The following is a 23,353-nucleotide window of genomic DNA, read 5'->3' on the forward strand; positions in this document are numbered from 1 at the left end:
GTACTTTGCTTGCATGTATGTCTATGTGCCACTGGCCCCCAAAGACCAGGAACTGAACCCAAGTCCTCTGGAAGAGCAATAATTACTCCGAGCCCTCCCTGCCTGTATTCACTCTGGTGGGACCTGGAGCGCAGACTCACATCACTGGCCAGACGCTCGTAATCTTCCATCAGATGTTCATTCTCTTGGTTCACAGCCAGCACCTTGCAGATCCGGTTGGCAGCAGTCTCAGCCTGGGATGGGGAAGCACACAGTCAGGGTTGCCTGGGGCTGAGGACCCTCCCTCCTAACAAGCAGGTCCCTTGAAAGCAGTGTGTCCAAGACCCACAGAGAACTCCTTAAAGGAGGAAAGGAGAGAAAGTGCGTGTCCAGTAAGATGATGGCCTTGAGCGGCCATGTCCTCAGGGGTCTTGTTGCAGAAGGGTGGCAAGCCCTTGCTTAGAACCAAGCCTCTAGTGCCCAGGAATGGGTAGGGCTGTTCTGAACTTAAGAACTGGAAAGGGTCTCCTCTTGAATGGGAGCATCACTGGAGGTGGGGGTGCTGGTACCATGGAGTCCCTGTGGACAGTGCATGCTCTACCCCTCTGGCTCCTACTCAAGTGCAGCTGACTATAGAAACTCATACGAGTACATCATGATTTGAGGGACAGAAGGAAGCACAGGGAGGGCAGAGACACAGAGCTGGGCCCTGGTCTCAAACTCTAGAGACCTAGGTGAGGAGAAAGTGCCACACAGGAGAAGGGAGGCAGGTACCTTTCAGGCAGCACAGAAAAGGTCCAAGAAGAGTTGGAACGGCAACAGAACAGGAACAGAAATAGTGAGGAGGGTCTACAGAGTGATGAGGAGGAAAACAGAGGCTCGGGAGCTAGCTCCAGGCCCAGTGCACTTTCCCACACACATGTGGCACAGAAATAGGTAGGGGCCGACAGAGCAGTCACAGGCGGTGTTAATTTAGCACGCCACAGGCCATGCTGCAGGAAGCACCAGGGACTAACACCATGACTTGTTCCGGGGTGAGACTCACAAGGGCCTATGCTGGAGGTGCTGCTGGGGTCAGCTTCTTCTGACCAAAACCAAGCATACCCCTTACTGCTGGTACTCCAAGCTCTAGCCTCTTCTGCTGCTGGGGTGCTGTCACCCAGCTGTTCTGCTTCATTGCTGGGCTCGGGACATTTTAGGTGCTCAGGACTGATAAATTTAAGTGTGTAAAGGAAGAACGAATGTTTTGGTGACCACACACAGGGAAGATAGCACTCTTGTGCTAAGCCTAAATTCACCCATAAAACACTTTTTGAGGAGAATGAATTGACCTCTGGGGAAATGACAGTAACAGTAAAAGGCACTGCTAGGTGTCCTGAGGGTACATTCTTTGATGAGAAAATTAATCTAGCAGAATTCCCCACTTTCCTCCCTGCACGACTAGGCTGACATCTACCTTAGAGGGTATGCCAAACACAGCTTTCTGAGCTCAGATGTCTCCAAACTTGCAACTGCTCTGCCCTGGACTTTTCTGCCAGTAACTAATCAACTACTCCCTCTACCAGGCCCAAGGTCAGCTCCAGGTGTGGGGGCATTTCAGACAGAAGGAAAAGCAATCACGACATGAGGCTAGGGGGCCGTGGGTGTGTCCAGTGGTAGTCGTGCTGTTAATTGGAGCTGTACTACTTATTCCTACTCAGTCTTCCTCACCAGCATGCAGGGGAGATGGGGCACATCCTCCCTCCCAGTGTCCGCCAGCAAAACAGATACAAAACCTAACCCATGCTGGGCAGATGGGAAAGGGGCTCTGAAAGCTGACCATTTGGGGAGGGGTCTGGAAAGAACTGGGAAGCCTTGCTGTTTAGGCCCGAAGCTCATTATTTTATGCCCAGGAAAATCCTTTGAGGGGTGATAGGATTCTTACCTTATAAATGAGAAAGTGAGGTAAAGTATCCTGTGCAAAATCATGTGCCACAAGGTGGCAAAGCAGGGTCGGGCCATACTGTCCACAGTGAGGCACCCACTGCATATAACAGTCTAAGAAGGCAATCTACAGGGAGCTGGATAGATGGCTCTGTGGTTAAGAGTACCAGCTGCTCTTCCAGAAGATCTGCGGTTCAATTCCCAGCACCCACATGGCAGCTCACAACTGTCTGTGACTCCAGTTCCAGGGATCTGACATCCTTATACAGACATACATGCAGGCAGCAAAAAATCATTGCATATGAAATAAAAATTAATCATTAAAAATGTTTTTTTTAAAAAGGCAGTCTAGAGAAGACAACAGGTACAGTGCCTGAGCCTCAGTTTCCTTTCCTTGGAGAGGGCCCAGCGAAGCAAATGTTCCCCAAACAAGCACGTACCACCCCTCCTTAGCTCCCGGGCCACTAAAATGATGCTACCATCCAAGCCACTTTTCTAGATCAAAAGGGCATAGAAGTGCCCAACCTTCTACATAGAAACCTGAGTCCCTGACAGGAGCCAGGGGTGGTGTGAGGTCAGTAGACCTCAGGGAGACGCAGGGCAGAATAGACAAGTTGACCTGTCCTGCCCACTCAGGCCCCAGAACCAGCTTACTCTGAGGAGTCTCCTGAGCAACTTGGAAGGAAAGAGTTTTCTGAAAGGAGATTCACCAGGCAGGTAGCCCTGAAGTAGAGGTACCAACAAGCAAGGGATCATGCCCCAGCTTTATCATCCATAGTGATATTGGACTTCTGTTTCTCTGTCTGTGGTTAGAACTGCGTCATCAGCTCCCAAAGGTGGCTATGCTCAAATGCAGGAATGTCTGAGGCTTTGGGACAGACACAGCCTGAGGCTGGTCAGCCAGGGCTCTGCTCAGGTACCTGTGGACCGACACTGCTGACTTGAGTGACAGAAGGGTCCTCCCACCCTGGCTCACCTTCTGGGCCCCCGAGAAAGCGTGGTAGAAGCAGGACACGTAAGTCATGATGGCCTTCTCATCTGGCCTCAGAGTGCCCACAATATCTGCGCAGAGAGAGAGAGAGAAAGAGAGAGACAGGAGAGAGTGAAAGACGCAGGAGGAAGGTGGCCAGCCGGCCCAAGGCTCATGCAGGAAGAATAGTGCTTGCTCTGGACTGGAAGCCAGTGGAGCTCAGGCCTGGGGGATAATGCACTGCCAATGTGTGCAGAAGGGCTGTTTTTTAAAACCTGAGTAGAAAGAATTGGGTCACCTGAACTACCAACCATTTTTGCATAAACTCCTAATGATGTTGGGCACTTGGGAGGTAGAGGCAGGAAGAGCTAAAGTTTGAGGCCAACCAGAAGCTACAGAGTAAAATTCTGCCTCAAAGAGTCAGGCACAGTGTCACACACTGGCAATCTTGATAAGAAGATTGCTGAGTGTTCAAGGTCAGCCTGGTCTACAGAGAAAATCCTCCTAGGATTCCAGGATACCAGGGGCTACATCAAAAGATGCTCTCTTGAAAAAAGAAAACAGGCCAGGCAATGGTGGCGCACGCCTTTAATCCGAGCACTTAGGAGGCAGAGGCAGGTGGATCTCTATGAGTTCAAGGCAGCCTGGTCTACAATGTTAGATCCAGGACAGCCAGGGCTACACAGAGAAACTGTACTGAAAAATAATCAAAAAATAAAAAAACAAAACAAACAAAAAACCGACAACAAAACCCCAGTGGTAGCACTTGCAAGCACTTGGGAGGTGGACAAAGAGTATCAGGACTTTCTACAGCTGGCTGAGCTACGTGAGGCCCTGTCTCAACAACAAAGCAACAACAACAAAACAATAAACCCCCCCCAAAAAAAACAAACAAAAAACAAAACTGGAGAGACAGCTCAGCAGTTAAAAACTAGCTGCTCTTCCAGAAGACTGTGGTTCAGTTCCCAGCACCCACACCCATCCAGCTCACGGCCACCTGTAACTTGAGTTACAGGGGATCCAACGCCTGGCCTCCCTTGGCAGCAGGTACACGTGGTACACAGACACATATGCCAGCAAAACACACACATAAAATGAAAATAGAGAACCCTAGGCAAAGGTCTCCCAGGCCCTAGAGTGACGCAGTTGCCTACAACTAGCTGCCTTTTGCTACTCTGCTTGCCTCAGTCTCCCCAGCTGTCGCCTCCACACTCACCTCACCCTGCCTGTGCAGTCTCTGCCTCTGGTGAAGCCCCTTTCCAGCTGACAGTCCCAGCTACTGGCGGACCCAGCCGCCTCTACCACACCACCCTGTCCCCTGGCCTCCACTGACTTTTCATCACATCACATGACCTGTCTGTCTCAGCTACTACTAGGAAGTAAGCTTCCCTGAGGCAGGAACCTGCCTGTACCCTTGCTGCCTGAACAGAGCCTAGTATACAGCAGGCACTCAATTGACTGAGCAAGGACTAGATAGGCGGCAACGCCCAGGACTGAGGGAGCTGGCTTCTAGTCCAAGAGAGGTCACTGCTGTCTGCAAGAGAAATGAAGTGAGCATGGGAGGCGAAAGGCAGCAGCGGCATTGGGCAGTGGCGGCGAGGAGGGCTGCCTGGCCCTGCCCGGTACCTTCTGCGCTCCTGAAAAGGCATGGTAGAAGCTGGATACATATGTCATTATGGCCTTCTCGTCGGGCCGGGCTGTGTTCACGATGTCTGTAAGTGAACAACAAGGGTTAAATGGCCCAAGCATGGGTGAGGCCACCTGTTAGGACCCACAGGCCCCCAAAGTTACAACTAAGCCAGGGGAAAGACCCCCTAAGCTGATTCAACGCCAGTTAGGATGAGCTACGCCCTAACCCCCCCTCCCCCCCATGGTCTCAGAAAACTGTGGGAACTGAACTGGAATGAAGCCACTTCCTTTCTCTGAGAATGGCCTCGAGGGGCAACGGGACAGTGAACTCCAAGGGCCACCAGAGGCCAGAGGCATGGGTCTTGGCTGGGGATAGTGTTGGCTGGGAAATGGAGCAAAGAGCCGGAAAAGGAAAAAACAACATTCCACTTTGGCAGGCTCCAGACCCCAGGTCTTCAGTTGGTCAGGAGAGGCCCGGGTCATTCGTAGGAAACCAAGGGTCAGCCTCTTCAGCCACCTTGCCCCTCTGCGAGTCTAGACAGTCCGTGATCCCAGAAAACTGACTATTTAATCACCGTCCTTTTCCCCTTTTCTGGCATTCTGGATGCATCAGGCCAACTCTGGCTCATGTTACCACCTTGGGTTCACACGACCTTTCTCTCTGGCTCAGTTAGATCCCCGAGGTTCCCTAGGCTTGATGAGTTGCAGAGTCCAGCCAAAGCTAGGCCCAGACAGATGAGGTCCCAGAAACATAGGGAGGTGCTCACCCTCAGCATCCAGCATCTTGGGGATATCAAGGTATTTTTCAGCCACTTCAAAAGCGTTGTTCAGGTTGGTGACTGGATCATCCTGGGGGAGCAAGGATGGAGAATTCCATCAGGAGCAGAACCCAGATAAATGTAAAGGACAAGGGGCTGGACTGAGACAGAAGAGCCCCGAGGAGCAGGGTTGGAAAAGTGCCTTAGGAATTCTCATCCCTGTGTGCTATACAGGGAGAAAGGCCTCCTCAGTCAAACCCTGTGTTCTAAGCCCTGCAGGTGAGGTCCAGGCTTGGGAGTAGAACACCCCAGTGCCTGTGCAGGACCCCACTGCTGCAGGAACAGCTAGGGCTGCTCAACAAGCCTGATCTGCTTCACTCCCCTCACTACTTCTCAGTCTCAGCAGAACCCCTGCTCCCGCCACACCCAAGCAGGCTGGGCGCAGGTACTCCCCAATGTTCCTGACTGCATTCTCTCGGTCTCCAGGGCCCTTCTCCAACAAGAGCAGCTCAGGGTACCGACATGATGCAGCAGCTGCCTGGCTGCTTTGGACATGGTTCCCTGCCTTTTCCAGATTAGGCTTTCAGCTTTGTGTAAGAAAATAAGAGCAAGATTGCACTGGAAATGGTGGCCACCTGGAAGGGTTGAAGCTCCTTCTTCCTCCCCCAGACAGAAGAATGCTTTTAGAATCCAAAAGGTCAAGAAAGGGGGTCAAAGGTCAAGCAAGACAGGACCTAAATCAGTCCAGCCAGTCGTAATGCCAATGAAGGAGACAGACAGTGCCCACCTAGGGTGTCTAGGAGGTGACTGTCAGCAATGGGCAGCCCTTGCGGATAGGAACCAGAGACACTTACCTTCCTCAGTTTGTCATACTCAATCAGCTCAGGTCTGTGCCGGTGGATGAGGGCATTGAAGGCCAGACCATCCTTCCAGCTATAAGAGAAGGCAAAGGTTATGAGCTGGGTCCTTGCTACCCTGGGAGTCCTGCTCACCCCTGTGAGCCAACAGCAATGACTATTTCCCATAAACAGAAGGATCAGTGTACAGCAGGCACTGCAGCAACACAGTATGCCAGGACTGAGCACAACCTCAGAAGCCAGACAGTCTGGGGTAAAGTATGGTAAGGTAGTGATTTGGCACCGACAATGTGACTTTGAACAAATCACAGAACTGCTTCCTCAGTTTTCAAGCCTGTAAAGTGGGGATGGTGGCAGCAGCTATCTCAGAGCTGCTACGAAGATTAGATTAATGCTTTCACAGAACCTTACATGGGTCACATACTAGGCTGTTTGCTCATCAGTGAGACAGCCTAAGCAGCCTAGCCCTGCATACAAGGGCTCATCAAACAGGATAGGCCTGCACCAAGGGACAGCTCACTATGGAAGGTGGGTGGGATCCTGAACCCTGGCTGACCCAATCATGGAGGCACAGGCCAGGGGTGGGCAAAGTGCCTGGGAGTTGGGTGGCCTGAAGTTCTCTAGAGCAAAATGATCCCTACAAAGTCACAGGCTAGATTAGGTACATTCCCTTCCCCAAGATCCTGTTAGGATTGGTTCCTTCCAGGATGGATTTCTCTATCACCTACTCAGAATGGCTCTCCTACTTACTTCCCATTGCCTCACTGTTTGAAATGAAACAAGCAGCCCAACTATTTGTATTTGGGTAGCCTACTGGTCCTCTGTTGGAAGGCAGGTGAACCCTGCAGCGAGCCAAACAGTGAGGTCAACTGCAGGCAGCAGAGCCACCAAGGGAAACCATGTGCTTTGAAGGACAGAGCACAACAAGCAAGGGGGCCCCCAGAGAGGCCAAGAACACAGCAGGGTCCTGTGGATCCTGTCCCAGAGGCTTAGGTAAAGTCATGCATTGAATAAGTCTAAGTTCAGGAGTACCCCAAGCAGACAACTGCCTCCTGCTGCTCTGGTCTCACATGGCAAACTCTGTCTACCTCAGTTTATTGCACCTATCCTGACTCCCTCACCCCAGGAACATCAGACCCCTTGGCGGGCTGAGTTTTGCTCACCTTAGCAGATGGAGGGCACATTCTCTTAAGTTAAACACAATAGCAATCTACGCACTGGTCCCTCCTGCAAAGTCCAAAAAGCTTGTGGCTCTGAGAGCCACCTTGCTTGAGGAAGAAGTACAGGAGATCCTGCAGCTCTTTAAAAAAAAAAAAAAAACTCCTGTCTGAACAGACTTTCCAGTGAGCACACAGGGGCCTATCAGGGACTTACTAAGGATTGCTATATCACAGACCAGGATGGAAACATAAGGAAACACCTGGATCCCAGGAAAGACAAGTTGCTGCCAGGCACCTACCTGATATGGAAGTTCTGGACGTTGACGTTTTTATATGGGGCTGTTTTTCTCTGGCACCAGAGGAGGAGCCCTTCTTTGGCAGAGGTCTCTGCAAAGCATACAACGACAGAAAGATCAAAATTAAACCCCAGAATAGGGCTCAAGCTGAACAGGCCTTTAGCCTCAGGTCTGGGACAAACAAAATCTCAGGGAAAGGACAGCAGATATCATAACAACAGCAGCAAAGGCAGCCACTCCCATTCTGGATGTGGATAGATTTCTGCCCATCCAACTGCCAGTACACAGAGCCCAGCTCCAAGAAGCCTTGTCACTGGGGTTACCCCAGAGAGTGGCAAGGACAGGATCTGAACCTGCTCCCTGTCCCTGACTAGGCTATGATCAGTCACTAGGCCACATGGTGCGTGAGTCCTGGAGACTAGCCTCAGGCTGTTTCCAGTAAGCTCCTGGAAGCCATCTTTTCCTTGTGGGGGTCCTATGGAGACAGGAACACATTTATGGGATCACCATACTGACCCAGCACCCGGGAGTCCCACTATTCACTGGCTTCATTCTGTGGTGCACACAAAGGCTAGCTGGAAGTGGCAGCATTCCTGGATGGCCTAAGCAGGCCAAGACACACACCCTCGATGGGTATGTTGAGCAGAAAGAGAAGAAGCCAAGCCCAACTCCACCTGCGTTTGTTCTGTGTACAACAGTGCCAGTCATTCTGGTCTCTTCATGAGGAAAACAGGGGACTGGTTCAAGAACTGGGGTAACCTGGGACCAAGAAGGGCTGGGCTGTGGGAGAGATGGGCCCCCAAGCAAGCATGGAAGCATGGAGAGAAAACTGGGAGTTCTTTCTTAATTTACCCATCCTAAGAGTGAAGAGGCAGCTCTCTGCCATGGTTTACCTTCCACGGAGATGTCTTGGATGGCGAAGCGGAGGATGATGGTCCAGATCATTCCCAAGGTCATCTTTGCATTGCCATCCACAATCTCTGCACATGGGACAGAAGGCAGGCGCAGAGAAGGCTGCTGGTGAGCATCAGGCTCCTTACCTCACCCCAGGACTAAGTAGGTCTTTACTCAACCCACTGGCTATACTATCACCTAAGGACCAGCCACTTCCTTTTTAATCCCCTTGCCACCATGCACATGAGCTCCTGCACAACTAGACAGTGCTGTCTTCTAGTGGGTCTACAGCCTGCATCTATGCACAGTTGGGGTCCCTATTTAAAACTTGTATACAGCAGACAGTATTAGGAAAGCATTCTACCACTTGAGCTCTAGGGAAGATAGGAGAATGCAGTGTCTGTCCTGTCTTCCCAGGCTTCCCAGTTGGAGATCCAGATACCAAGCAGGGCTACTTGCCCCATTACTGCATGGGACCAAAAAGCTCTCCTATCAGAAAAGCTAAGCTAAGCTTTAAGAGGGCTGGGGTCCTTCAGTCAAGGGACATGCCCTACCCCACAGCTGACACAGGGATAGGTTGGGCAGAGTTCTGGGAAGAAGACGCATGATACATCCACCAGGTGCTTCTGTGCCCTACAGCTGTGCTTCCAACTGATCCTCATAATCCTGAGGAAGAAGTCATGTTCCTCGATTGTCAGACCATTTAAGGGGCCAGGGCCAGCGTTCTTAAACATTTTCCATGAAGCTGCCCTGTACCCTTGTCTAGGCATGTGACAGTCATAGGGACTGGGACAGAATCACTAAGGGCTTCAAGAGGACGGAAACATTTGCAGACATAGCTTTTCCCCAAATGAAGTGGGGACTGGAAGGCAAGCGGGTCCCTCCTTTCACCCCTGTGTTTACAGACAAGCCTCTGATCAAAACAAACGCAGCTGTGAGAGCGCAGAGCTGGAGCGGAGCCCGGAGCAAAGATCCATGAGAGGACAGAAAATCTCTGGTCCTTACTGAATGCTGGGGTTTGGGCTTTTTAAACAAACACCAACCACCTCTACTGTGCCATGCAAGGCTCGGCACTCCTCTCCGGAGGTCCCAGGCTGGCACAGGGCCTTGGAACTCAGAGGTACACATTCTGGCCTAAAGTCCTGGCCAAATTCTCAGTCCTATCATTAACGGCAATTAGTTTTCTTTCTTTTTCTAAAAGCTAGAACGACATGGGTGTCAGGGAAAGAAACTCTGCTTTGACTAATGAGCAGAGCTGGGGGCCCAGGCTGCTGGCAGCCTCTGGGCTCCATGGGTCTTGCTTCATCTAAAGGTGCCTGGGCCCTAAGGAGCTGCTGTTCTAGAGTGGGCTGGCCTGGGGTTGGTGGCACAGATTTGGGAGTCCATTCAGGAGGGGGTATCTAGGTCATGTACTCAGTCTATGAAGCTGGATCAAAGCCTAGGGGCTGACTTTTGACCTCGGACATCCTGTACCAACACCCTGCTCAGGTTGTTTGCTCCCTTCTCTCCTTGTATTTCCTTCTACCCATATGGACTAGGCAGAGATGCTCTTGGCAGACAGAAACCAGGTCATGTACAGAGGGTCTAATTCACAAGGATTCTTCCTCACCCCTAGTGCATACTAGCTTTTCCTTACGGATGCAGAGGCTGAGGATCCTTCATGCTATCAAAGGCAGTAGCCGCTGCTGCTCACTGTTGAGAAGGCATTGGGGTTGAAAGTGCGAAGCTTTCTGCACTTAGCACAAAGAAGTTCTGCCTGAGAGTACCTGGGCACCCATCCCCGCTCACCTTCTGCCCCAATGGACACTAGCTTGACTCCCTTGCTGGCGATGAAGTCCAAGGCTTTGTTCACATTGTTGATCTTGTGCACCCGCATCTTCCCCCGCTCTGGCTTAGGCAATCGCTCCCCTGGGAAGACAGGTGACGAGGGTCTTTATATTTGCCCAAGACACTCCGGCCTTTCACACAGGCTGAAGCTCCTCCCAGTGGCAAGAGGGTAGCAGCAGTACCTGCTAGGACAGGGTACAACGTGGGCTACCCAGTGCTCCTTGAGCCTCACCTGAAATGACCTCCAGGAGAAGCATGAGTTTGAGCCCGTCCCGGAAGTCCTCATCAATGTTCTCAATCTGAGTGCCAGCCTTCCGCAGGTGGGAGTTGCACCAGGCTGTGAAGGTCTAGGGAAGAGAACAGAGAGGGGATGGAAGGTGAACAAGCATCAGGGTTTCCACCAGCAGTACTGACCCTGAAGCCACCTTCTACAAACACCAGGACTTAAGACAGGTCTCATGTAGCTCAGGCTGGCCTCAAACTCACAGCCCTTCTGCCTCCAACTCCCAAATACTGAGATTATAAAAGTTTGGCACCACATCCAGCTACATAAATTCTCTTCCTGGTCTTAAAAGTGATCCAGGCAGGCAGTTAAAGAGGGCACTGAAAGCTGGGCAGTGATGGCACATGCCTTTAATCCCAGCATTCTAGAGGCAAACAGGTGGATCTTTGTGAGTTCAAGGTTAGTCTGGTCTACAGATCGAGTTCCATGACAGAATCCAAAGCTACTGAGAAACCTTGTCTTGACCCCCACCCCCAAACGTGCCAGCCACAAAACCACGTGGGGAATAACTTAAATGTGGACCTCAATGCCCAGACTCCAGAAAGTGTCACTGCCTGGTGTGCCTGACTGTAGGCTCTGGATGCTACAAACAGGCCTAGGAACATAGGACCTCACTCTAGGCAGACACTGGTTCAGGGGGGGCTTTCTTTACCTGGCACCCTGCTGAAGGAGAACCTCGGCTATGGCCTTCCTATTGCTGTCAGATACGAGGGTGAACAAAGCAATCCACAAATCAAGACACACTGGCCTTTCTCGGACCTGACATAAGGTAGCCTGGCAGCCAACCCCTCCCAGTTAAGGTCCAATTTTGTCCCACAGTTTGCTGTCTTGCAGGTCAAATACCTGGCCTCTCTATACGGCCCATTCTTACAAATCTTGGAAACTAGATGTGCCTTTGGGATGATAAGGTAAGTGGAAGGCAGCCACATCTGAGGAGTTTCTGAAGACGGGCAGAAGGTGAAAGCAGATGTTCTGGGATGCAATACTGAGAGCTGCAATACTGCAAGCAGTGGTAGAACACCCAAGTGCAGGGCCACGCAGCACCTGCAAGCTGGAGCGTGTTGTCTGCCATAGAAGCGACTCACGTCAGTTAATGCCAACAAGCCTAGGCGTCTTCTAGGGAAACTGGCCCTCGCCCTCCCATAGCACAATCTGGGAAAACCCAAGCCCCTGCTTCTCCTAGGAGCCCCCAGAACAGAAACAGGCAACCTGCCAGGAACATGCAAGAGCACATTCCATGCCTGGGGTATAAGCAAAGGCCACATGGGGTGCCAAGGGCTTCCATGGAGCCTCTGGCCAAGTATTATGTGTTTTGACAACTGCCGTCAGGCCTGCTCATTCAGAGACTCCACACAAGGCACCTCCCAGACAAAGATGCTGTCTAATTAATACATCAACCTACAACGAGGACTCAACAAACAGGGGTAAAACTCAACCACCCACCTCCACTGCCATGCAGGGTTCCTTGACTGTGAGACAGAGACCCCTCCTGGTTGCACACTGCTATTTCTCAACTAACCATGCCTCTGCCTACTTTGTGGCCTGGCAATAGAACCACCACTTACCCATCACTCAAAATACAACTCAAAATGTGGGTGTGTTAGTACATGCTTATACTTCCAGCAATCAGGAGGCTGAGGCAGGAAGATCATAGTTTGAGGACAAACTGAGGTACTCAGACAAGCACTCTGTGCAATGGGCATCAGAGCACCTCTCTTGGTCTCCATCCCCAGTGGCATGCTTCTCCAGGGGAGGAACCCCAGAGCAGGTTCTCATCTAGCTGTTTGTGGAATCCCTCCCCGTGTAGCCCCATTTCCCTTACTTTCTCCTGGTTGCTCTGAATACAGACAAACCAGGTCTAGACCTGGCTATAATTCTCTGAGCCAAGTTCCCCAACACCCATTTCCTTTTCTGTAAGGTGGCAATGAAGATGCCACTGGGGCTGTCATGTACTCCGGGCACGACAATGTCAACATCTCCTCCAAGAGCTTGTTCTGTGTTCTGCCCCCCGGGACTGCAGGCACAGACTATGGTGCTCCTCAAGCAGCATTTTCTACCCACTTCCCTATCTTTATTTTTTCTTTTTTTGGGGGGGGGGGCGGTTGGGGTGGGGGCTAGCCTCTCTTTCACTATGAAGCTGAGGTCAGCTTTGAATTCTTTTAATTTTGAAGGTTGAAAGAGGGCACTGAATTCCAGGGACTAGAATCACACGCAGTTGTGAGCTCCACGTGGGAGCTGGAGATGGAACGCAGGCTCTGAGAGAACAGTCAGTGCTCTTCACTTCTCCGCCATAGCTCTCAACTCCTGATCTTCCTTCCTCCACCTCCCAAGTACTAGGACGACAGGTGTAAACTACCATGGTCTTTTTGTTTACCTTACTGGGCTCTAGCAGGCACACAGCCCACTCTGCCCACATGTGAACTCTCTCAGCCTTCTTGTCTGAAACAGAGTGGGCAAGTACGGCAGTCAGAGGATGAGCTGGGGGGAATAAAGTGGCTGCCTAGTATATTAAAGGCCTTGGGTTCCATCCATAACCCTGCTGATTATAAGGATAGAGCTTAAAGGAATGTGGTTCACAGTACAGTAGCAGGCGGGGCTGAGCATGCTGGGTCTCCGCACTTGATGTGTGTGAAAGATATGGACAGACCACAAAGTGACCAAGTCACATCTGAAGGCCTGAGCATATAGGGCAGCTCCCCGGTACTCTTGATACTGCTCTGAGCCCAGAGCACGAGTCTGCTGCCCAGGTCTACATGGGTTCCTCCAGCATGCTGTGGGAGGAGCACAGATGAGAATCTCAATGCCAGCTTCTTGGGTGTCCTGTGCAACTGACTTCCCCCAGTGCAGCTTGTCTCCTGTCTTGTAAGACAGATTGATCAGAACCCACCTCCTGTAGTGGTTCTAAGGATTAACTGTGGGGAAAGGCACGCTGAGCATCTGTTGCGGGCCCTGGCAGATATTCAGTGCCAGATGAATCATGCACTCTGGTGGCTCACTCCTAACCAATCCCCAGGAAGTGTAGGATGCCCTCCCTCTGTACAGGTCCGCAGCCCACTCCTGCAGTTTTAGAGGAGAAATGAGACTGCAGGAGACGATGATAAATCCTAGTAGCCAGGTGTAGGCCACCTGTGCTCACAGGGGCTGCCACACCACTTGCCCTTGAAACACACCTTCCGCCTTTACTCATCTGCTCTGGGCAGTAAACGAGGTAGTCTTCCTCTGCCACTGAGGTAAACTGCCATAACCTTGGGTGAATGAGAAAACTGAATGGAGACCATAATCTCTGCTAAGATGAGGATTAAAAAGAGTGATGCGAACCAGCCATTTAGCCCTGGGCCTGGCACGCGAGGTTTTCAATGTCGTACGCATGCCAAAGGCCTGTTCTGATGAGTGGAGGCTGTGCCACGGGCATCTGTCTTTCTGCCTGCAGAAAACAGAGCAAGTGCCAGGAGGGCGCTCACTTAGCAAGAGGATAGGGAGGTTCCAGGGATTTCTGCTGATGTGTGGCTCTCCTGTCCTGAGCTAAGAGCAAGAACAGTGTGCACTCACGAAGCCACATGGGGGACAACTGCAGTCACCACTGCTCCATGCAATAAGACTAGCAAGGGAGCGGTAGGGTTGGAAAGGACATTAAAAATTCATAGCTTCTTATAATTGGTTACAAAAATAACCCTCTGCTCAGATTCCCTCTCTCTCCCCAGTACAGACCAGCACTGTTTTGTGGGTGACTTCTATAGAGGGTGGTTTCTATAGCTGGAGGCCCCAATCCATGTGCCCACCCCAGCTTCCTCTACTATGCACAATTTCCAGGCCTGTGAAGCGCCTAGCAGGAACAGAACCCTGTCAGAAAAGATGAACATGGAGACTTTAATCACAAGGCTCAAGTGGATCTCTGGGGTCTGAAGCCAGCCTGGTCTACACAGAGTTCCAAGACAGCGAGAGCTATGTAAAGAGACCTTGTCTCAAAACCCAACCAAATAAAAAACAAAAATAACAAACCAAAAACCCAACAATACCTGATAGAAGCTGAGCTGACAAGCCCTAACCCCAAGCAGAGCCAACAACGACCGATCCAGTCACATTCCACATCAAGCACACTTTAGAGAGGAGAACATGAACCACAGCATATGAATCACAGTAGTCACCGTCGGCACCACCCCACAGGCCTGTGGCATACTAGCATCTCTGTGCTGTCATCTGACAGGAGAAGAAATGGAGAGCCTAAAGCTGAGGCAGCTGCCCACACCAGTCATACTCACCAACCTGAACTTGCAGCAGGCACTGAGGCTCCTCTAAATACCACAACTGCAGAGAATTTAGCAGGTGTGTGTGAGGGAGTCACAAAGAATAAGACAGATGGTGACACCAACTTGTGCAAAGGCCCTGTGGCAGAAGAGGCAGAACCTGATTAACAAGCAGACCAGCTTCATGTGGTCTTTCAAAGATCATATGGACTACTGTAATGTACATAAAGAGCAAAAGGCCCACATGTCATGAAGAGGAAGAAAGGAAAGACTTCCTTCTCGTAGGAGGAGGAGGGAGAAACCATGTCAGGGATGCCTGGTTTGACTGAAAAATGCAGACCTATGGTCTCAGTCTTATCAGGAAGGAACCAGAATGTCAATATGGGTCGTGTAGCATTGGGTTGGTGCTGGAAAGTTGACAAATTTCAAGAAGGTGCCGTCCTTGATGAAGCATGTAAGGTCCTTTTGGGGTGGCCATTCTGCTCTCAGTTTGTCAGAACTACCCAAAGAGGAAACCACCCCATGAAGCACCCCACGAAGGTAGCCTTTCCTGGCCTCTGACTTAACTTGGGAGGAAGGATGTGGGCTGCTCGCCTCTGAGAAGGCCCGTAGAAACCCACAGGATGATCTTCAGAGCCTGCCCTGCCTGCAGCAAGCTGGAACCTTCTCTAATTTTAGGAGAGCTGGAGGCAGGAGTGAAAAGGCAGGGAGAGGAAAAAAGGAGTGTGTGCCTGGTACTGCCTCAGTAGGGCTTTCTGCTTTGTCATGCTTGGGTGTTGGGGGGCGGGGGGGGGGGAGGGCTTGGCACTGCAGGTCATAAAGTCCTTCCTGTGTCACGGGGACCCTCCCAGCTACCAGGATGTGCAGTGGCTGGGTGAATGAATAATGAATATTGTTTGGGAGGTGACTTAAGTGGCCAGGAATGTGGCAGCAGTGGGCTTTAATGAGTCTTTCATTGATGACGACGCCTCCCCCAACCCAGAGAGGTGAACTCTCTCTGAGTTGTCCCTGAGCAAGAAGCAAACACTTCCAAAGGCAATAGTCAAGTGCTACAGCAGGCTGTGATGACAGACACAAGGATGGTCCTTGACACAGAGTGCCGGGGACCCAGCTTGGTGTGTCCCTTCCATTTTCTCTGACTTCCCAATACAAAACTCATTCTTTGCACTCAGCACAGGAAAAGAAGCCCTGTAATGTCTGTCTGGACTTAGGAAGACTGTGTTGTGTCTCAGAGCTAAGGCATACATGTTGACTCTGACTCTTAAGGGACAAAGGGGTTTAGACCTACCTACCCAACACACTACACATGTGGATTCCATCAACTTCTCACTTGACACAATTTGAGGAAAAAACTGTTCAATATCTCAAGATCCACTCCTTCCTTCCACCCACCCAACAGGCCCATCTACTGTCTGACCCAGAAGGCTGGACTGCATTTTCCCTAAGTCCAGGCATAACACCCAAGGGTCCTGGAGTTTCAAACCTCATCTCTGAAATACCGTATTGGGTGTGTTGGGTCTGCGGCTCCGCTGGGGCACCAGCTGCTTTGAGGTGTAGGGCGTCGTCCCACCTCCTGAACTCCCACCTTGTCTGCTGTGGCCTCTGACAGTGCCCATGGCTCCTACTTCCATGGGTCCTCAGGAGGGATGTCCAAGGCTTGGACATGGGAGAGGCAGAGTATTTATTTCTAGGGTAGAGAACCTTATCGCCCATCTGCCAGGCCTCAGGCCAGGCTGGACCCAGTGAGAGCCTTTCAGATCCTGAAAGCAGAGACTGCTTGTGGGGCCCTGGGCCTCATCACTAACTATAAAGGCGCTTTCAGGGCTCAGCCTTCTGGAATCTAGGTTACCAGTTGCCCAGGCAAAGAGATGATCGCTTTGGCTAGTCTCTGAGGCCTCTGGAACAGGCTGTAAGTTTGTACCTGTGAGTGATATTCTGAAGCTCCATTACCGCACCAGATCCTAGAGAGGGTGGAACCCAGGGGCCACAGTTAAAGAGCAGGTGAACTGATCACAGCATGCTCATGGTCACTCATGGCAGGGGAAGACATGGCAACATGAAACACAGATAGTTCGGCAGCACAGGGACCCAGGGATGCCACTGCTGCACCAGGACACTGAGCCCAGCCTACTCCAGGGGCAGAAAGAACTGTGGTGTGACTGACTGCCCCATGACAACACAACTCGAAAGCATTTACAGTGAAATATGTTATGCTTCTCATGTTCGGGTCTGAAGTTGCCTTATTCGGCATTTTCTCAGTCTACATGAAAAGGCTGACTTCCCCTTTGGAGGAGAGGTATAAATACTGCAGCTGCAGTCGTGAGCATTCCAAAGGTCTTGCGTGTCTACCCTGGAACCAGTCTCCCCCCCCCCCCCCCCAGCAGCCCGTGTTCCAGCCAGGCCAATCTCTTTCAAGGGTGTCAGAGAGCATACACACCCCTATGGACTTTGGACTTTCCTCATGAGAAATGCTGGCCTAAGGCTTTCTTCTGGCTTGTCACAGGGCTGGTTGTGTGTCATCACTCAGAACTCTCTTCAAATGTCACCACCCCTGGAGGCCTTCTCTGAGGACAATCTCCACCAAGCTATCACTTTACTTTGCTTTATCCACAACGCTTATGATCAGAAATTACATTATCTGCTCACAAATAATCCCACACCAACGTGACAAGGAGCTGACGACTGTATCTAGGCACCTTCCTGGGAAGAATGCTCAGGGTTGGCGCTTTTCATTTTCAGCCAATGTAGCACTTAATGGTTTTCTTCTTTTCTTGGTGGGGCGGGGGGTGTCTGATAGAGGTTTCGGGCAGCCCACTGCCTCAGACTTCCAAGTGCACCACCACATCAGGCTCGACTTCAGTTTCTGGTCCTATCCTACACTGATAACAGTCTTCATTATGTGAGGATTAAATTGCTCCTTTACAGGAAGTCACAAGAACAACCTTGGAACTATATGTACTCTGTAAGCAAGTCAGGGAAAAAAACGCTGGTTTGTCCCTCCAATGGGAGAGGCCAGCCTGAGCCTCAGAGTAAGACTGTCTCAAATGAACAACAAAACCTAACACCCTCCACCTCTTGGCCGAGATCAATAGAGGTGCTATTCATTGCTCTAACAGCAGCCTGCAGAGCATGCCACTCCTCAGCACCAGCACCACAGGTGAAGCAGAGCTTTCTGGAGTTTGCCAAGTTGCTGGCTGTACCATCAAACAAATATAGGAAACTGGCACAGGGGCATGGGTCTATATTCCTGGCACTTGAGAGGTGGAGGCAAGAGGATCAAGAGCTCAAGGTCACCCTTGCCACACAATGAGCTCCTATGGCCAATCTTATCTACATGAGACCCCCTTAGACAGAGACAAAATGATCAAAGGTAAAAGTAAATAAACATAATAAAGACAAAAGAAGTTAGCATTATCTGCTTCTTATATCTGAGGATTGAGGCTGTAGCTTGGTAGTAGAGTGCTTGCCCAGCACACAGGAGGCCCTGGGGGAGAAGGGAGGAGCACACTTGTAATGCCAGCACTTGGGACACAGATATAGGAGGATCCAAAGTTCTGGGCCAGAGTAAAAGATTCAGAAATTCAGATCCTTCAAATCCCGTAGTTTTCAGTGTGCTGCATGTGAGAAGCACCTGGGAGCTCTTTTCTATTTCCCTCAGCTCAGGGTGGTGAGACTACAGATACACTGTCATTTGGATGAAGGAGTTTTCTAGGTCACAGATTTGGACTCTTCTTTCTCTCCCACCCCATTTTTCTTTTGAACAGGGCCTCACTATGCAGATCTGGCTGGCATGGAGTTCTTTCTGTAGATCTGAGAGACAGGCCTCAAACAGAGAGCTGGTCTTCTTAAAATACATGGTTTGCAGAGTCAGTGTGGATGTAATCACATAATTTAAGATTAATTCTTAGCCGGACTTGGTGGCGCATGTCTTTAATCCCAGGATTTGAGCGGCAGGTGGATATCTGTGAGTTTGAGGACAACCTAGTCAACACAGTGAGTTCCAGGACACATAAAAGCTGTTACACAAAGAAACACTGTCTCTTAGCCAGGTGGTGGTGGCGGCGCACGCCATTAATCCCAGCACTCGGGAGGCAGAGGCAGGAAGATCTCTGTGAGTTCAAAGCCAGCCTGGTCTACAAGAGCTAGTTCCAGGACAGGCTCCAGAGCTACAGAGAAACCCTGTCTCGAAACCACCCCCCCCCACCAAAAACAACAACAAAACTCCCTGCCTTAAAAAACAAAACAAAGTGCTGCTCTTGCAGAAAATGGGAGTTTGGTTCCTAGCATCCAGTCAGACAGCTCAAATCCCTCTAACGCCAGGTCACACTTCTGGACTTTGCCAGCACCTTAGGTGCATATACCCACACACAAGTATATAAATGAAAACAAAAATCTAGCTTAAAAAAAAAAAAAAATCCAGCCGGGCGGTGGTGGCGCACGGAATCCCAGCACTCGGGAGGCAGAGGCAGGCGGATCTCTGAGTTCGAGGCCAGCCTGGTCTACAAGAGCTAGTTCCAGGACAGGCTCTAGAAACTACAGGGAAACCCTGTCTCGAAAAACCAAAAAAAAAAAAAAAAAAAAAAAAATCCATGAAGTCTGGGTATGTTCACAATGTGCAACAATCTCTACTGCCTACTTCCAGGACATCGGCATCACTGAAAACCCTCAGCTCCTAGGCACAGTGACCCACTTCCCATCTCTGTGGACATTCCATTCAAAGAGAGCGTGTAGCCGTTCTAGGCTAGTTTCTTCCACTTAATATGTCTTCAAGGTACAGCCATGTTGAGTCATGTATCAGATTATTACTCCCTTTTAAAAGCACATTCTTACTTCTATCTTTTGGTTCTTATGAACTGGCTGTTGAAGACTTGTGAAGTTTTGTGTGAATGGGTATACTTGGAAGAGGGATCTCTAGGTTGGATGACTGATTTAACATTTGAGGAACTGTTTAACAAAGATGCAACATTTCACATTCCCACCAGCAACACAAGAATTCCAGTCCCTTCATCTCCTTGTCAAACCATGTTCCTGCCTGACCTTTTTACCATTGTGAGTGTAAACTCATACCTTACTGTGGGCATTTGCTTTGTTTTTGTGATGCTGGGGATCTAACCCAAGGCCTACTGCATGCTGGGCGAACACTTAATTTGACACTGACTACCCCCACCTCCTGTTTGGACTACTGACTGATGATGTCAAACATGTATCAGAGCATCCTGATCATTTGTTTATCTTTAAAGGAATTTCTATTCAAATCCTTTGCTCAATTTTAAATATCATCTTTTTATTGCTAAGTTGTAGAAGCTCTTTGTATCTACAGGACATTACACTTTTATCAGATACATGATTCGCAAATATTGGTGTGGACTGTCATTTCATTTTGAAAACGTTCTTTGAGCTGAGGGTTTGGCTCAGCTGCATAGTAAGTACTTACCTGGATATTTTGCTGCCGTTGCCTAACTCTTGATCATGAGAATTTGCACCTGTGTTTTCTTCTCTAGTTGTAGAGTTAGGGTTTGCTTTTGGAAATCTTAGCCATTGAAAGTTGCCCCTGGCATATAGGAAGTGTTCATCTGTTTAGGCACTATTTGTTGAGAAAACTGTTCGCTTCCTTAATAAAAATGTCTTGCATCTTTGGCTAAAGTCAACTGACAATCGATATATGGAATTTGGGGAGTTTTGCTCCCCACGTCCCCAGTCTTTTATAACAGGGCTTCTCTGTGTAGCCCTGGCTGTTCTGGAACTCACCCTGTAGATCAGGCTGGCCTCTAACTCACAAGAGATATTCCTGCTTCTGGGATTAAAGACATGTACCTGCATTGCCTGCAAGCTTTGCTTTTTAAGAGTCCCACAAGTGGCCTAGGAAGATGACTTAGTAGGTAAAGACACTTGCCACCAAGTCTAATGACCCACGTGGTAGAGAGAACTGACTCACAAGTTGTTCTCTGGGCTTCACATGCACACCATGCCATGGCAATGCACACATACTAAATAAATTTGAAAAAGAATACCAATATTTTACCAAAGATCAAATGAGCCAGATTCCCTGGAGGTGGATCCCATTTTATCAGGTAGCACAGGAAGTTAGGGTTGAGAGAGTCATTCTAGTTCTTATATAGGCACAGGGGTTTGAGACTCAGCAAAGAGCTAATGGGGCTTGTTAAACTGGATGAATGAATCCCTTTGAGCTAAGAGGGGCAGAGACAGGCAGCCTGGGGTTGGAAGGTGCTCCAACTGTTCCTGCCCAGTCCACCTCACACTCAGGGAACTAGTTAAGCAGCCCAAAGCTACTCAGGTTACAAGTCACAGAACTGGGTCCTCCCCAAGGAGCTATGTCCAGCCTCTCAAAGCAAAGGCCACCTGTCTAGAAAGAAACTGGCCAGCTTTAAGGTTGGGGGAGGGGACACATACACAGAGAAGGGAGAGGGAAAAGAGGCAGGTTTAGCCCTCCCTGCAGAGCTTTTCAGGAGGAAGGAAATGGGTGAGGCCCACCTTGATCGTTACTCTTAAAAGTTGAAACTTCCGCTCCCAAAGGAGTTTTAAAATTAGAGCTCTGCCCAACCCCTGGTATTCTGCTCAGAAGCCTGGCCCCCTTCACCTGGAGGACAAGTAACCAGCTCCAAGGACAAAAAGCCCATTTATCTTCCTTGCTTACAGTTGAGCCTAAGTTTCCTGGTGGGGGTGGGGAACTAAATATCTGGTCAACCTTTGATCCTTCACAAAGATAGACAAGGCAGTTGATTCTGACCTGGAGAATGTGGCTTGCAATCCCAACCGGTACGAGACCCAGTGTTAAAACTGAGGTTTTAGTGTCCACCAATCTCCCTAGGGCCTTGCTCATCCAGACAAGAGGGAGGATGAACTCAGATGAGTACTGATGGGCTGACGTCTAGGTAGGTACCACACCTGTTCCAGGCCACGGGGCCACCCAGAGAACTCCCCATAGGCCTTAAGTGCTACAGGCCAGGGCATCAGGGCATCGAGGCCAAGAGGAAGCATTCCATTCTCCCTTTGTTCATCCACATGTTAGCAGGCAGCGTGTTTTCTGCTGGTGCTCACAGATCCAGAGTCTGGGCTCTCCAGCTAGAAGGGAGTATGCAGGCAAAGAGCAACTGTTAACACTGGGCTGTTTTCACCTTTGCAACTGACATTTCAGTGACCTTTTCCCTTTTGGTATATTCTGATTCTAGTTCATAGTATTCTCTAGCAGGTGAGACCTGGAGAGCGGGCCCATACAGCCCAGGGTAGAGAAAAAAATGAGTCTAGAAATCTGTGGTCTTGACCCTCTCAGGGCACACAGGAACCAAGTCTAACAAATACTGCTGCCACTGGCTTCCTATTCCCTGAGCCTGGGGTTAGAAGGTCCATTTCAAAAGCATCAAGAGATTGCAGGGCTCCATACCTGCACTCTCAATTCCCCTGCTTATGAGTCCAAGGTCAACTGGTGGGGGCTGGAGAGCTAACCAAGCCTCCCCTCAGGCTGGCACCCAGCAGTGGCTCAGGGAGCACTGGGTGAGCAAAGAAACCCAGTCAACCTGGGAGAGGCCTTTGGCCAGAAACCCCAGCCTCCAGTGAAGAGTTTGCCAAGAGGCAACTGGTGGAGTTAGGAATTATCCAATCTTGCCCCAGCCTTGTGTGAACGGGCGTTGGCTAGTCCCTGGCCTGGAGATGCTGTGAGGTACGCAATTTGTGGGTTAAGCACTCTGGGCTTGGAGGTTTCCCCACCTCTGAACACACATTCAGTCTATCTTAGACTCTGAAGATGTAAAACCTGAACTGACAATAGAATGATGTCTACAGAGAATTAAAAAAAAAAAAGCCAAAGTCAGATTCTATAGTAGAGTCAGTAATTACAGGACTAGGAGGAACCAGCAGGGAGCGACTGAAACCTCTGACTCATAGCTGCTCCATTAAAAATGGTGAAACCGTTTGCGCTGGCCCAGTGACAGGGCAAACTCTCACCCTTGTGCTGCCCACACTTTCCCAGCCTGGTCCTAGTGTATGAGCAGACCACTCATCAGGCTGTCTCCAGGACACTTGGATGAGAGAAGGGGGCTTAGGTACTCTGGGGAGGAGCGAACACCTGGCCTTAGGATAATGGGCAGGTGATTGGTCTGCTGTGAGGAGAGGGCAATGGGCATGGTAAGGTGTAGACTCCATTTTAACATGGAAGGACATGGGAGTGCGGGAGGGGGTGGCGTACCCTCTCAACCTGCCCTCAAAGCTACTGAGGGGCTGAGTTTCAAGGAGCCAAGAGGTATTTTTGTGGTTAGGTGTCATATTAAGCTAACCCTAACATAATTATATAAATGATGCATGGTGTATAGGGATTTGTTCTCTGTGCTTTGGTTTTACAGGTAAGGCTCCCAATGTTGGAGGAGCCGCCTGCTAGTGGGACCAGAGTCCCAAAACCTAGGCAGACTGACTTCACAACGCCTGCTGCCTGCTTTGTTCCCATCAGGCTTGTCAGGGCACTTCTCATCTGGTCGCCAAGACGACACAATGGCGGTTCCAGACTCTCAGGCAGACTACC

The 23,353-nt window shown here is 50.2% G+C and overlaps 1 protein-coding gene across 1 annotated transcript in view; it reads right to left on the reverse strand.

Annotated features, from left to right (window-relative positions):
- The window catches only part of Actn4 (actinin alpha 4), a 65,261-nt gene that overhangs the window by 12,288 nt on the left and 29,620 nt on the right, over positions 1-23,353 (reverse strand). Inside the window, exons 2-9 of the mRNA XM_038338783.2 lie at positions 10,526-10,640; positions 10,255-10,374; positions 8,466-8,552; positions 7,576-7,663; positions 6,114-6,192; positions 5,269-5,350; positions 4,499-4,584; positions 141-233 (exon numbers count right to left, since the gene is read on the reverse strand). Coding sequence (XP_038194711.1) covers positions 141-233; positions 4,499-4,584; positions 5,269-5,350; positions 6,114-6,192; positions 7,576-7,663; positions 8,466-8,552; positions 10,255-10,374; positions 10,526-10,640 — 750 coding nt within the window. The remainder of the gene's footprint in view (positions 1-140; positions 234-4,498; positions 4,585-5,268; positions 5,351-6,113; positions 6,193-7,575; positions 7,664-8,465; positions 8,553-10,254; positions 10,375-10,525; positions 10,641-23,353) is intronic.

Source organism: Arvicola amphibius, chromosome 8 (assembly GCF_903992535.2).
Source record: "Arvicola amphibius chromosome 8, mArvAmp1.2, whole genome shotgun sequence".
Taxonomy (NCBI): Eukaryota; Metazoa; Chordata; class Mammalia; order Rodentia; family Cricetidae; genus Arvicola; species Arvicola amphibius.